The sequence below is a fragment of the Salvia miltiorrhiza genome, chromosome 7, assembly GCF_028751815.1.
Source record: "Salvia miltiorrhiza cultivar Shanhuang (shh) chromosome 7, IMPLAD_Smil_shh, whole genome shotgun sequence".
Classification (NCBI taxonomy): Eukaryota; Viridiplantae; Streptophyta; class Magnoliopsida; order Lamiales; family Lamiaceae; genus Salvia; species Salvia miltiorrhiza.
The window spans coordinates 25,594,028-25,610,057 of NC_080393.1; the positions used below are offsets into that span (position 1 = coordinate 25,594,028).

The 16,030-nt window shown below is 33.2% G+C and overlaps 1 protein-coding gene across 4 annotated transcripts; it reads right to left on the minus strand.

Moving 5' to 3' along the window:
* Positions 1-4,838: 4,838 nt before the first annotated feature.
* Positions 4,839-12,859, minus strand: LOC130993712 (uncharacterized). 4 transcript variants are annotated; one of them, XM_057918739.1, is made up of 19 exons: positions 12,678-12,853; positions 12,163-12,269; positions 11,960-12,020; positions 11,685-11,721; positions 11,471-11,601; positions 11,210-11,305; positions 10,850-10,928; positions 10,567-10,700; positions 9,797-9,936; positions 9,124-9,174; positions 8,879-8,961; positions 8,719-8,773; positions 8,120-8,234; positions 7,299-7,785; positions 7,006-7,219; positions 6,793-6,863; positions 6,074-6,242; positions 5,831-5,960; positions 4,839-5,680 (listed from the first exon to the last, which is right to left on the minus strand). In XM_057918739.1, exons 2-19 carry the CDS (start codon positions 12,241-12,243, stop codon positions 4,998-5,000), a joined length of 2,817 nt encoding a protein of 938 aa, XP_057774722.1. In that variant the 5' UTR covers positions 12,244-12,269; positions 12,678-12,853; the 3' UTR covers positions 4,839-4,997. The 4 variants fall into 4 exon arrangements, with proteins under 4 accessions (XP_057774722.1, XP_057774720.1, XP_057774721.1 ...); XM_057918737.1 differs by having other exon boundaries at positions 11,462-11,601; XM_057918738.1 differs by having other exon boundaries at positions 12,163-12,859.
* Between the last annotated feature and the right edge of the window lie 3,171 nt (positions 12,860-16,030).

Sequence of the window (16,030 nt, forward strand, 5' to 3'; positions counted from 1 at the left end):
TTACCATATAGGCGACAACTCAGCCCGAAACTTTACCGGAGGAAAAAATCATGAAAAAATTGTTCAACACATTAAATTCAGGAAATTTTTGATAAAAAAAAGTTCATAGAAAGTTGGAAATGAGGATATAGTTCATAATTTTTGACGTAATTAACCCTTCTATATAAGACATGACTTATTTTTCTCCTTGAAAATTCTCTCAAATTTAGATATTTATGCTCTGCGGGAAAGTATCAAGAAAAAGGGGAATGGATCCTCTGCTGTGCACAGCATCATGCTGTGCACAAAAACAAGAAGAAAATAAATACGTAACTTAAAAAAAATACAAAAAAGAAATACAAAATACACTCCATTTATCTTGTTTTTGTGCACAGCAGAGGATCCATTCCCCAAGAAAAAGTGCATTATTATTTGCATAATATAATTTTCATGACAACTTGCATGATTTAAATTTGCGAATGTCATATTCAACTTTAATGTTTTTTATTACCTTGGTTAATTTTTTTTTTATATTTTTTTTACATGACAAATTGATAATAATGCTCGTTTAATACGTTATAAGCCTTAGCCTTACTAAAAAGAGATTTTTGGGATTCTCGATACGTTGAACGAATTGGAGCATTCGCCGATGATTAAAACGTGAGCTTTGATGACATATTTGAAGGGGAAAATAGTGTTTCTGGAAGGCAGCAACAACAACCTGCACAATCCACTGATGCCAAAGAACAATTGAGCACTCTTCTTGGTGAGATTAGCCGCAATATGAATGCTAGATTGGAGAATTTAGGATTTGGATATGAGAGAATGAGGGCAAATTTCAGGACTGTCAAGAAATGGTGACCTAAGCCCAAGTTATTGAAATAATTAAAACCTTTAATTTTTTCTTAATTATTTTCATATAAAAAAATGTATCAAGTTACTTGGGACGACTCACAAAAGAATATGAATCAAGTTAGTTGTGACTTGTGACGGAGGAAATACAATATACATATCATGTCACAAAACTAAATATATATATATATATATATATATATATATATATATATATATATATAGGGTGCGGTTATAGTGAGAACCACAATTATCGTGAGAACATAAGAACCAATAAAATTACTGCATCTGCTATACAAATTAATGCATCCGAAAAAAATAATTTTTTTGCTCCCTTCAGGATTCGAACCCAGCACCTGCATCCATCCACCAAGATGATGCATCCACCGTAGATCTTGATGATCAAATGGCTTAAAATGGTTCTCCGTTCTTATTTTATTAGTGGTTCTTATTTGAACCTCTCCCTATATATATATATATATATATATATATATATATATATATATATAGGGGGCGGTTATTCAATAAACCACCCTTATTTTAAGAATTACGAACCAGCAAAAATGCATGAATTTTATGTATAACACGCATGAATATCAAAAAAATAATTTTTTGCTACCTTTGGGATTCGAACTCATGAGCATGAATATATCCAATAAGGTGATGAATCAACCGTAGATCTTGATGATCTAAGGGCTGAAAATGGTTCTTAATTTATATTTTAATAAACGTTCTTATTTTAGCCTTCCCCTATATATATATATATATATATATATATATATATATATATATATATAGGGGGCGGTTATTCAATAAACCACCCTTATTTTAAGAATTACGAACCAACAAAAATGCATGAATTTTATGTATAACACGCATGAATAAACTGTATAAAGGCATGAATTGCGAAAAATAATTTTTTGCTACCTTTGGGATTCGAACTCAGGACCATGAATTTATCCAACAAGGTGATGAATCAACCGTAGATCTTGATGATCTAAGAGCTGAAAATGGTTCCTAATTTATATTTTAAGAAGCGTTCTTATTTTAGCCTTCCCCTATATATATATATATAAGAATGTTATGCTACATACCTTATGTGAGCATCACTCATGTTTTAGCTCTCGTTAACATTATCTTTTTTATTATATATATATATAGGGTTAGGTTTTATTGAAAAGATATATATATATATATATATATATAGGAATGTTATGCTACATACCTTATGTGAGCACCACTCATGTTTTAGCTCTCGTTAACATTATCTTTTTTATTTTAGATATTTATTTTTATTCTAATACTTCATAAATTGTTATTAGGATCATTAATTTTATAAATAACATAAAAATCAAAGTTCGATTTGTTAATATTCCCTTTAACTTCAAATAATTAATAAAAAGAACAAATTAGACTTTGATTTTTATGTTATTTATAAAATTAATGATCCTAATAATGATTTATGAAGTATTAAAATAAAAATAAATGTCTAAAACAAAAAAGATAATGCTAACGATGGCTAAACGTGAGTGGTGCTCACATAAGGTATGTAGCATAACTTTTTTTTTTTCTCTCTCTCTCTCTCTATATATATATATAGTAAGGTTCAATGAAGAAGGCATAAATGTAGGGTGTGGTTCTAGAGAGAACTAGAGAACCATCAAATCTAATGCATTCACTGTAAAAATTAATGCATTCGCTGTTCAAATTAATGCACTAAAAAAAAAATTGCCCCCTTCATGATTCGAACCCATGTTCTGCATTCATCCAACAAGATGATGCATCCACCGTAAATCTTGATGATCGAATGACTGAAAATAGTTCTTCGTTCTTATTTTATATAGTGGTTCTTTCTTGAACCTCTCCCTATATATATATATATATATATATATATATATATATATATATATATAAAGTTCCGTAGAGAACTGCAAATAGGTAGAGAACGAAGAACAAATCTATAAAGTTACGAATAAATCTATAATTTCGACGAATAAATCAATGTATTTACATGAATAAGATTTTAGCCTAGGTTCGAATGCTGAGAAAGGCGAGATTTTATATATTTTTACTGAATACATATTGATTTATGCTTAAATTACTCTATTTTTAAGGGTTTGTATGTACGTATTTTAAGATAATCTTCTGAAAATTGGTGCGTTTTATGGTGTATTTTATGCTTTGCAGGAGATTTAGGCTTTCGAGATGGAAGAATGCAATTTTGGATGAATTTGGCGTTTTCTAGGTGTTCTGGTCTCCAGAGCAGAGGAACCGACATCTCCAGAGCAGAGAAGCGCCAGCACCAGAGAAGTAAAGCCCAGCGCTCATAAGTCAGAGCAGAGAAATATCCATTTCTCTAGATGCAGAGCAGAGAAGTGAAAAGTCAGAGAAATCGATCTCCAGAGGAGTCAATAGTCAGAACAGAGAAATCAAGAAGCCAGAGTAGAGAATTAAGACAGAGCAGAGAAATCACCATTTCTCTGGCGCGACCCATTTCTCTGGCGATAACCATTTCTCTGGCGAGGTCCATTTCTCTGACGACAGTCGTTCCTCTGGCGAGAGCTGCGAATTCGGCAAGTGTAGGAGTGTTTCTTCCAAAGCGCGCATCCAGCTGGAGAGTTGCCTTATTTTACACGATTCTATTACCTTTAGAATTCTACTTTGCATGGCAACTTCCATAGTGATCAAAGGAAATCTGAAAACTATAAATAGGTCATCTTTTGACCTATCTAGATAGACTGAGAACCCGAACATTCATATTTCAGTTTTATAGCTTTAGAATATTTTAGCTTTCCAATTTTCAAGGCTTGGATCAAGATTGAAGATTCAAGCTGCTACTTCAGTTTTCATTCAATTTTTATATAATTTAGTTTTTTTTACAATTGCTTTCTTATTTATTATGTTTATGTTTTCTTTTGCGATGTCTGGCTAGTTCTTTAATCTGAACCTAGGGTTTGTACATAGCTGATTAATTATGTGTGTATAATTTATTGATATCAATTTGCCTTCCAACTTGTGATTCATGATTCTTGGTGCTTAATTTCTTGTGAATTATTTGGCCAATAATTTACATGTTTAGTTGTTCAGTTTGAGTCTTGAATGCGATAATTGTTCAGCCGATTCAGGAATGCATGTTATAGTAGTAGCCTTGACACTTGAATGGGATAGGTGAAACTATAGAGAGCTATTCTTTGTGTACGCTTGGGAGCTAATTTATTCCTTGGAGTCTTGAATGTGAAGGGGGGTAAATTAATCTACTTTTATAGGTGTTCGTTAGAGAAGCTTGTGAATAGTTCTGTGATCTCTCATCAGGGTTGGATTAAATTGGTAATTGAATCAATAGATTAAATGCATGTAATTAATTAGTAAAAGTATATCCCTAGGGTCAGAGTCTTTTATTATTTGAGTTTTTACCTTATTTTATTTGTTGTTATTTGAATTTAGTGCTAATCAAACCTTCCTACTTTCTGTTGCCTGTCTACTATTATAGTCTGTTTAGGAGATAGCTAGAGTTATTTCGTTGTGTCAATCCCTATGGATAAATCAATAGATTAAATGCATGTAATTAATTAGTAAAAGTATATCCCTAGGGTCAGAGTCTTTTATTATTTGAGTTTTTACCTTATTTTATTTGTTGTTATTTGAATTTAGTGCTAATCAAACCTTCCTACTTTCTGTTGCATGTCTACTGTTATAGTCTGTTTAGGAGATAGCTAGAGTTATTTCGTTGTGTCAATCCCTATGGATACAATACTCGGTTACTTATTAGTATTTGCTACAATTGCCTGTGTTAGTTGCAGTTTTTGTTGCTAATAAATTAGTGATCACATATATTCATTCATTATGCTGGTATATTCATTAAATTTATAAATTTATTCGTTGTTCTCCATTCTTTACTTATTTGCAGTTCTATATGGAACCTACCCCGAGAAAGAGAGAGAGCAATGGTCCTAAATGGAAATTCTATAGGCCCATCACAGCACTGCAAAAGAAATGACAACAATAACTCTGCTCCAAAATCCACCATTCACTATGCATTTCAGTTGCCGATGCGCCAAACACATTCAGTGGAGTTTCGTTGCTTTTGTTTTCATGTTACAACAAAGTATAGTTGGATCAAAATTTCAAGTAACGAAGCATTCAGCTAAAAATGGGTGAAGACAAAATTATGATTGAAACCATCTTTTAAGACTCTTGGAACCCTGCTTTTTGCCATCAGATTGGGTAGCACTGCTTCCAGTGAATTTGGATCTGTACTGTTCAATAAGCATGTCCAGTTTATCAGTTACGTCACGCCCCAATGGGTCGCTTCTTCTCCTGCGTTTCCTGTTGCGTTCACCGCCATCACCTTCTGTAGATCGTTCTGATTGATCAATCATTTTTCTTGGCATGCCGGCATCTCTTCCTTCTTTCTTGCTCACAGTATTGCTTGGTATAAGGTTCTGACCACCAGCCTCTCTTCCTTTCCGCTGATCAGAAACTTGCAAGTTGGGCTTTTTCGTCACGGCCGGAGAAACTCGGCTCTTTGCATCTTTTCTAGGACCTTTCTGCCTTTTGTTGCCGCCTTCCTCAGCCACCATTCCTGCACTGCGTTTGTTCTCCAATTCCCCTCTTTTGTTATCGTAAGTCCTCTTCAATGAGGCATCTCCATCTCTATACTTGTGTATTCTTGAGTTCGAGTTTGCAATAGAACCCCCTCTGCCTAAATGATCATTTTGCTGAAAATTCCCTCTAGCATCGTATGGACCCTGCAGTTGCTGTGCTTGAAGCTTTTCTGCCCGAAGCTTCAGCTTCTGCACATTATCAAGTGCAAAATCCATAATGGGGCGATGTTCAGGACCGAAGATATCTATAAGGAATCAACAATGCAGCATTAATTTTATTGAGACAAATTGCAAGAGTATAGGTTCCTTGTCGCAAGATATTGTTGTGGTACTGATCTCAAATAACATAGTTAAGACTTGTAACTGATATTATAATTAGCAAGAGGAAGACTGACCAGGGTTATTATTAAGAACTCTCAGGGCCACGAGTGCATGTTGATGCTCCGAGAACTCTAAGAAAGCCACTCCACGTGGGCGAATTTTTTCACCTTCTTTTCGGTCTTTTGAATCCTTCAAGATCTTTATCTTTACTTGCAGGATAAATTAAACAAATTAATTAAATGTCAAATAAACAAATCAAGCATGTCAACAATAACTGCATCCGCATAAGAAAACTAGCTACCAATAACAGTTTCAACCTGTCGAATTATGGGCTTTTGCTTTGTTGCACGAGAAATTACTGCATCCATAAAAAGCTTTTTCAAATCTCTTTCGTTCTTAGTCTTTGGCACATTGTATACGATAAGCCTTGTCTTTGATACACGGAAGTTTGGAGATTGAAGCTTAGACATCTTATCTTCGTGCAACCTACAATTTGAGACGGGCAGAATCATCATACATATAAAATAAAATAAAAAAATAAAATAAAAATAAAAATAAAAAAATAAATAAATAATAAATAAAAAACTACTGCTGCACATGATAGCTCCATGATAGTAAAATTAAGGAAAGAAGTATTATTCAAGATAGAGACAACAGTCTTCTTAATTTTTCCAAAACTAACACAGCTAAATATAGATAATCTGATAGACACCAAGCACATTCAAAAATGTACTTATGGAAGATGCATAACCAACTCCATCCATGATATTAATCTTGATAAATGCATCAGAGCTTATTCACTTATAGGGTATTAAGGCCAATATATTGGTACAGAAGAGATGTCTAGTACTCTTTCATAGCCTAACAGGCTTCAATCACATAAGAAATCTTGAAGTCTGAAAGGCAACAATTAAACCACAGTTGGAGGAACAGAGAACTTGATCTATTTTATGTACTTTTATCATGTAATCCTACAAATGTCCATGTTTCCAAATTTTCATCTGTACATATTTATAGAAGAGCTCCAACCACTTACTTCTTCCTTTTTGACATATCACTGGCCGAAACTCCTACTGCAGCAGGCATTCCTTCCATTATATAACCCTCCTGTCAAGAGATCACAACATAAAACTTGTGTATTACACTTCAACATATGAGAACTGTAGATGCCTTGTTACGTTCTATATCTACATTTCAAATGTTAATAAGTAGATGAATGATAGGAAATGAGAAGAATCTGATGACAAACCTTAGCCAGGTATACATTGCGGTGGTCACCATCTTCTTTCTTGGCCTTTTCCAGTGCCTTATCGTTGGCTGTTTTTTTGTCCAGAGCCTTCAGCACTTTTACTGGTCGGCCTTTTATTAAGATACCCAGACCAGCTACTGTGTTGGTTGCTGATAGTGCAGCACTGACTGCATCTGTTGTTGTAAACTTCAGAAATCCAGTTCCTCTTGGGCGCCTGCATAGACGATAAGCTCACGTAAACCTTTGACTATTACCTAAATAATAAACCATAAAATGAAACACAACATCCTTACTTCGTTACTGGATGAAGAACAAACATAAAAGTCTCCACTCCACCAAATGCAGAAAAACGTTGTTTCACTTCTTCGACAGTGATATCAAAAGGAAGATTGCTAATGAAAATTGTTCTCTGCAACTCTTCTTCTCCTTGAGGCTTAGTTATTTTAGGTTTTTCTTCAATAACACTCATGATGGTGGCAACCGTGGTGTCCGATGCATCAGATGACTTTCTTTCGACTGGCATGGATTTATCAATGTTTCCTTTTGACAGTCCTGAATCATCACCATCAGCAATATTCCCAGAAGATGAAGAAATAATGTTCTGAAGTACACTTTTTGTAATCTCTGCCTCTTCTTCGAAATCAATTTCACTTTTACTCTCATCCTTGTCAAAGGAATCGGACTCATCAGCAGAATTATCACTATCCACTTCTGATTTTCTCAATGGTTCTACATCATTGTCCTCTGATTCGCTACTGCTTCCGTCATCGTCCTCCTTCCCTGTAAAAATCACATCTCAGATTGTGTTGAACTTAGTATTCAATGCCATCGTAAGTTCGTAACTAGTATTCAAGATATTTCAAGGCAACCAACTAAGTGATAAATTAGAAAAAACTAAAAAGAAGATGGTAAATGATGTGGTGTGTGGCATTGTGGCTTGTGCAAGAAACACACAAAGCCAAATCCCACTGCACAAGATAACTCATGGAATAAAGCACTGTGCAAATAAAAACCCATGGCATGTGAGCATGCAATAAAAAAAAGGAGAAAAAAGTGAAGATAGAAGGCATGAGAAAGCTAAGTAGACTCCAAAGAGGAGGAAAACGGAGAATACCATCTCCTGTGGCGGCAGCAGTATCATTGCCAGAAGCATAGATCTTTTTTGAAACAGCCCAATCAACAGCAATTGGTCTTTTACCAATTTTTTTCCCATTTAAATTTTGGATGGCCTGCACGAATAAAATCAAAGATATACCAATCATGTCCTGAAAAGCTTAATGATTACAGCAGAAATTTAGACAGCAGTTATGTCTGGGAGAATACCCTCGCGGAAAGTCTGCATGTTAATAATGACTTAAGAGTTATAGTCATTTCTACCCTTTTTCCTAAATTCATATATGGCACAAATGTAGTATTAGTTATGTGTATGACCCCAAGCGCCAGACTATCTTTTCCATCAAAATTTATAACAAGCCTCTGGAGAATAATAGCAGCAGGCAACAATACATAGGTGTATTATTCATCAGAGCTGAACCTTATATATTTTAGGCAATTTCTATGTTATCAATCTCGAATCTTTAACTTACTCTTTTTTTATCATGGTTACTTTAACTATAAAAATTAAAAATGACAAGCTATTTTCTATGCTAGACTTGCTAGTTGACCACATTACCAAATAGGAAATTCCATATCAAGTTTTTCAGTAAAACTTACGTTTTCTGCATCTTGCTTTGATGTGAATTTAACAAATGCGAATCCTTTGGATGACCTGTAAAAGGCAAATAGAAGCAAAGAATAAGTAGAACAATAGGTGCAGGTCAAGGGAAGAATAGCTCAAACAAAGAGACAAATGTACATAGGATGATAGGAATACCCAGTCTCAGGATTTTTAGGAATAACTACATCCCATACAAATCCTACAGCACCAAACATCTCTCTTATCTCAGCTACTTTAGCCTACAAAGCAATAGTCAACCAGACTGACAATAAGGATACTAGCCGGCAGAGATTAAAAGACACAAAGAAATATCTTCCAAAAGTGTTTAAAGCAAGCACTGAAAATACAAACCGGTGATTATCAAACTTAAAAATCAAAATGTCTAAGTAAATAACAAGAACCTTGAATGGAAGATTTCTCACAATAAGCTTCCACTTCTGAGTTTTAGAGCCCTGGGACAACACATTCAAAACATTTCTTGGTGAAAAGACTACACAGCATAAAGCAATTTAAGTATTCCAAATAACCAGAAAACTAATTTGCAATCAGAGAACTGCGAGAAAAAAGTTTGGCAAAAATTGGAATAATTTAACCCTGAAGAAGTACAACATGAACCAAACTCCATGATGAAAATATTTTGTTCAGGTGGTTGCTGGGTGCAAGTTTCCAATATTTAATTTCCAGGTCTATTGAGGTGGACCAAGAAGATTTACATCAGTGCTGAATAACATTGGACCGTTAAGTTATCCCATATAAGCTGAGCCCCAAATTGTTTGTATTGAACAATGGAGTGAGTCAGAATTCCAAACCGATAAAACAAAATCCACATTATTTTGTTTTTTGTTGAACTTGTGAGAATTAAGTGGTCAAGTAGAATACTGGCAATATAGACTTAACCTCCGCCAACCAACCCTACAGGCAAAGACATGTTTTACAAAACAAAGATGCAAAGTTTAGAGACTCGTTAAAATCAAGTGAAACAAAAGTCCATAACAGTGCCTCTTTTGTAAGTAAAGATCGTCACACAATTTGCACATCAAATGGGAAAATCCTGAGAACAAAATGTATCTCTACCTCTCCACCAAGTTGGCGTGCCCAAACAGATCTCCCTTGTATCTCGTTCTGATGTAGTGCTGCTACACACTCACGAGCTGATTTTACACTTGTATAAAGTACAGAGGAGGCATTCATTGTGCATCCATCTTGAGCTAGCCCTGAAATTTTTTATATAAACCAGTACATATTACCACACAAATACAATTTACAAGCATTCAAAGCCTAAAGAACATGGGGAATTAAAAGGTAGGATATGAAACAGCATTTACAAGTACTGCTACATCTTTCAACTAGATATGGTTGAATTTCAATTAAAACTACAGATAGCATACAACATTGCGAGTATGGGTAAGTCTGAAGCAGTCAATAAGCGAGCAAAATAGAATGGAAATGCAAATAAGAGTGTGGTGGCATTCCAACATTGTAAGGGTCCCAAAAACATGAGAACGTCAGTGAAAGTATCAATAACATAATAATATTGGCGAAATATTGTGGAGAACTATATGTAAAGCATATTCACCAAAATAAAGTAACTCTATCCATCTTGTGTACCAAACGAATATAACACAGGTCCTGAGGATTTTTTCAAATTTTTTAGAATTAATTTGGGGCAAGTAGCAATCTTCAGAACTGCGACTTATTGATATTATTCTCACAACCTAAAGCCTTATACGGGATTCATTTGCCTGTAAGGGCCAGAAAGAATGAAATGGAGAGATCCCTGAATCTATCATATGTCTCATGACTGAATGTTCACTAAGAAAAAGATTCTTCAAGTTTCTTCTTACCATGGTGTTGAAGTTCTCCCTCTGGAAGTGGGTAAGTGACAGAGCATACAGTACCAATCTCTCTTGCTAGACGATGAACTTCCTCAGCCATATCGATATCAAGGAGACTACCAAATATGACAGTCTTAGCAACCCTGTTAAACATTAATTTAAAGTTAGACCACACCAATTGATTGAGTAGGCTAATTGAAAACTTCAATACAACGATTGCATCTAGAATTCTCCACCACGATGTTTATCAATTACATATATACAAATAAAAGATCTAATACTTGAACTGAACCTTTGTTTCTCCGAAATTTTTGCTTCGCCAGGGGTAGCAGTTGAAATATCCTTCCTTTTTCTTTTCTCCCTTGTCTCACCTAATCATTACAAATTGATAGTGATGAAACCATAAATGGAAATTTAATGAGTGAGCATGTAAAGGGATGTGCTTGGTGAGGAGCTTTAGGAGATGGGGAAATGGCAATAAAGTATGGTAGTCTTTTTGCGTCGGGTAATGATTCCCCAACAATCACTTGCAACTGGGAATGCAACACACCCCCTACAAGAGGGGGTTATGAACTTCATTCCTCATCAACTGCATATGTGTTACCCTAAAGTTCCAAGCACTCCCTAAATCTGAGCAATTCAGAAGCAGGACCTTTTCCTTTAATACTTGGAGTCTTATCAGGTTTTTCTGCAACTGAAGTTTCAACAGCTTTGTCATCCTTTGTTTGGACAGCTTCCTCAGGTTGACCTAAAATAGTGAAAAAAACAAAAGATTGAAACATTGTCATCACATAATAGGGAGAAGCACAAACAAGAAATAACATATTAACTCCAACCACAAATTTAATTATACTCTATACAACGCAAAATTCTACATATAAGAGCATTTTGTCCAATAACATACTCACAAGGCCTTGATTCTCTTTAGCTCGGCGTTGCTCAAGAGGAGCACGATGTGTAGCTAGTTTAGCAACAATCTTTCTACCACCAAGAGTTGAACCATTTTTCAGCTCAATGGCACGATTAGCATCTTCAACAACAGCACTGTATTCAAATTCGAAATCCAGTATTAGCCAGACAGTGCCAGTTCAGACAAAATGATTACTCAATATCCAAAAGTGACTTACAATTGAACATAGCCAAATCCTCGGTGTTCAGTGGACCCTAGCATATAAAAATACAGAATGAGAAACAGGAATTTAGAAGAAAAAAAATGGTATAATCTAGCCTCAAGAATTAATTCAAGCAACATAAATTCCAAATAATCTTTCAAGAAACTATTCTAGTATCAAATCCTAAATTCTCATAGACAATCGGGACACTCATTGAATTAGGGACTGTTTTAAAAGATTAACTCGGTTCATAAAATGTCATTTCCCAAATAACAGCTCAAGAAGCATACCCTTCTTCATAACCATAAAGCATCGCCGTATTGGTCCGACATCACTGAACGCTTCTTCCAACTAAAATATTAAGACAATAAACCAAAATATTAATCTCTAGAGCTTATTATGACATTTGCTACAGAAATAGCAAATATGTGCTTATTTACCACACACATATAATAAATATCCCAGAGCAAACAATCAGTATGTGAGAAGTTACCTGTGCGTTAGTTAATGAAAACGGCAAATTCGCAACGAAAATGGTAGAAGGAGATTGCTGATTTTCACCACCACCCTTCATGCTCTTGTTTTTTCCAATTGGTGCTTCTACTTGAAAAGGAAATTAGAAGATATCTATATCTATACTATATATCTATCTATCTATCTATCTATCTATCTATACTAATATTAAAGCCAAGTTTTTGCCTACAGCAATTTCCCGCCAATCCCAGCATCATTTTATCCGGTGAATGTTTTGGCTCATTTTAACTGCTGGATAATCTGATTCAATGTAGTTTTGGCTCCAATTTGTGGAGCTCAAATTTAAATTTGAATATACTAACTGAGTTTTACCCTCTATAAATAGAGGCTGATTAGCTGCTAAATTTTCACCTTTCCATTGTGCATTTTTAGATTTGTAATAATTCTTTAATCTTTTTCGCAAAAATTTCTCTTAGTTTTCTTGAACAAAGCCGGCTGTTTCACTCCCACATTTTTAGATTTGCATTCGTTTACCTGCTATTAGTCGTTGGGTTGGGGAGGCGTCGGCAACTGCTACAGAGTTTTGTTGATTTCGAAGCAGTTGCACACATCTTTTGTAAACTCTAGATAGCAAAATGCAATTTCAAAAAAATGAAGCGTGTGAGCAGAGAAGAAGATGAAGAAGAAGCCAAGAATCGGCGCTTGGTCTTATAGATATGCTAAAACTAGGGCATCGACTATTTTCCCTTTTATATTCTTTTCATTTTTTTTTTCTAATTTCTTATTGTGAATTTTTGTATTTGTATATGAAATTCAATCTGGGCCATTTAGTTTAATTTGGCCTATTCGTGTACATGTCCAAAATGATTAATTTTAGTTTGGGTCATTTGTTTGGACTATCAGTTTTTTCTTTTATTTTGCTTCCATATTTTTTTGTTAAATCTAATTAATTTTCTAACAATTTTGCTTTTAATTTAGAACTATTAATTCAATTAAGAGTTCAAAATTATGATCATGTTTAATTATAATTAAGAGTTCAAAATTATCATATTAATTTGAGTTGTTGATTCCTATAAAAAGATGTGTGCCATTGAATATTATGCATTATTGTTTATATCAATTTATTGATTTTATTGCTTAGTTATTATAGTTAATTTTACCTATAATAGCTAATTTATATATAATTTCTTTATCGCATTAAATTAATATTAAACTAATTGTAATTTCTATTTCAAAATTAAATCTTTAGTTTGATATATAATAAATTACAATGTATGAAAAATGTAATGTAAATGAGTAATTTTACATAGTTGTGTGAAAAATTTATTGGGTTAAATCAGTATTCAATTTAATTGTAATTTCTACTTTAAAATTAAACATGTATTTTGACTATATAATAATATAATTATACTGCATAAAATTATAGAGTAAAAGATAGTTCAAGAATAATTGTAATTTTTTAATTCTGGACCGTTTGATGGATCATGATCAATGGATGAGATTGTTTCTCACTTCTTTAAATATTTATCTTTCTCAATAGAACTTTTCCCTATATATATATATATATATATATATATATATATATATATATATATATATATATGTGTGTGTGTGTGTGTGTGTGTGTAATTTAATGTCGCATTTTTATTATCATTTTTACTTTTTTATTAAATTACATAGCTTTATATATCCATGGGTATTGATACATATATTATATATACATATCAATAGTTATGCTATTTTGATTAAATCATTGCTCATAATAGAGATTTACATGTATTAATTGGTGTTATTTTAAATGTATATAAAAACTATTTGAAGTATTGAATTATTAATTTATTGGAGTAACTTTTTATATATAATTGTGTATTGGTAAGGCTAAAGTAAAAATTTATTTTAAAATATAAAATTAGGAATCATATCATTTCTTAGATTATGAGATCCACGCGATTGGTTTTTTACTTTGTTAAATGAATCAGGTCATGGGTTAGAATCTCATAGGAACGATTTTTTTTTATAAAAATCATCATTATTCGAATTTCATACGAGTTTGTGACATTTGAATAAGGGAAAAATGAGTCTGAGTTGGCGATAGTGATAGTGGATTGGTGAGTTTCAACAAAAAAATTTGAGAAGATAAGGATGAATTATATAGGGAGAGGATGAGATATTGTTGGTTTTGTAAAGATTTAAAGAGAGTGAGTGTTGACGCAAAGAGAAAAAAAGAAAACGTAACATATGTTTAAAATACATGCAACATTTCCAAGGTACTTGATGGAGAAGTTCTCCCACAAAATAAAAGAAGGAGAAATGTTTTGTGTTAGAAATTTTCTTGTGAGGCCAAACAAAATGACATTTATCACTACCAGTCATCCTTATCGTCTCATAATGTTCTCAAAAACTGAAGTGTGTGAAGTTTTTGAAGATGATTTTCCAGTCCATAGGTTCTCTTTTAAATCATTTGATCAAATCTCTGCAATCAAGAACATCGATGTGGAACCACTTTTTGGTATTATTATACTTACCTTTTTATATATACATAGTTTAGTATTATATTGCATTAATATATGCTATGTACAGACATAATTGGTGTTGTAGTTGATGTCGGAAAGGTGATTACAAAAAACAACATTAGGCGCATTGAAATTCAGATTGAAGATGAGCAGTAAGTTTTTTATTTACCTTAAAAAACAAATAAAATGCAACCACCAAAAAGAACACCGATAATGAACAAGGAGGCAGGGCTTGGTAAGTTAGCTTATCATTTATCTTATTTTGGCAGGCACAGAAAAGTTTTTTGTATCACCTATATCTTGCTTACAGATATAGTTATTAAATGATTTACACTGTTTTGCTAAATGAGAAATATGTGCTTCAACAACTTACAATGTATCAAAGGTTTACTTAAACTTTGATGTTGCTGAAATAAATGAATTCAGGGAGAGGTATGTCTTTTTTGTATCAATTTTAACAAACATAGCTTTCATTTTTAGTATGATAAACATAAACATTGCCTTATTTTGAATATAATAACAATCTTTTATAGGATATTTGGGGATGAAAGTTTTATAAAACCAATCTCAACTGGTCATGTTTCAAATTTGAAAGTACCCAATGAGGTTGAGGACCTAAAAGTGAAGCCTCTTGAAGATTTATTCTGCCTTGAGGTTTGCTACAATACTTGTAACCTAATTTGTATAACACAATAAAAACGATGTTTTTTTTAATTCCTACAGTTTCTTTCTTATATTGATTCACAGGATGGCTCATATTGGGTATGTGGTAAAATTGAAACTGTGGAATGTCACTATGGGGAGTGGTTCTATGTGGCATGCAAAAGATGTGCAAAAAAGGTTTCAAAGATTGAGAACAAATTCTATTGTCAAAGATGTAATAAGTATGATGGAGTGGCAATGCAAATGTTCGATAATTTTTTGAAATTACAGTTAATAATTTTAATTTGTGCAATTACTAATATATTTTTTTAAAGGTACAAGTTTGTGGTCAATATAATTGACGATAGTAGCAATGCTTCTCTTCTATTGTGGGATAGAGAGTACTCAACTTTTGGGGAAAAAGGCAGCTGAAGTTAAACTTGATGACAAAGAGGTATAAAAAAATATTGTTGTAAAAGTCAAATTACTTTCAAATTTTATACAACTATTAGTCTAATAGTATAAATTATTACTTTACAGATTGGTGAAATAGAGTACATTCCTGTTGAAATTGAAAACAAACTTGTGGGACAGACTGTTTTATTTAAAGTGCAGATTAGGAATGATTTTGAGTTCAGAATTAACCACCCATACACTGTGAACAAAATCTGCAATATACCAAATGTTGTGAAGAACTATTTAACCCAAAGTTTGGACAGTCAACAATCTAGC

Excerpts from the sequence above, each read along its gene's own strand:
- LOC130993712 (XM_057918736.1), bottom strand. The coding sequence starts at position 12,243 with ATGAAGGGTGGTGGTGAAAATCAGCAATCTCCTTCTACCATTTTCGTT. Across the intron at positions 8,235-8,718 it reads CAAAGCAAGATGCAGAAAAC|GCCATCCAAAATTTAAATGG; the intron begins GTAAGTTTTACT and ends TTATTCGTGCAG. Across the intron at positions 6,864-7,005 it reads GCAATGTATACCTGGCTAAG|GAGGGTTATATAATGGAAGG; the intron begins GTTTGTCATCAG and ends ATCTCTTGACAG.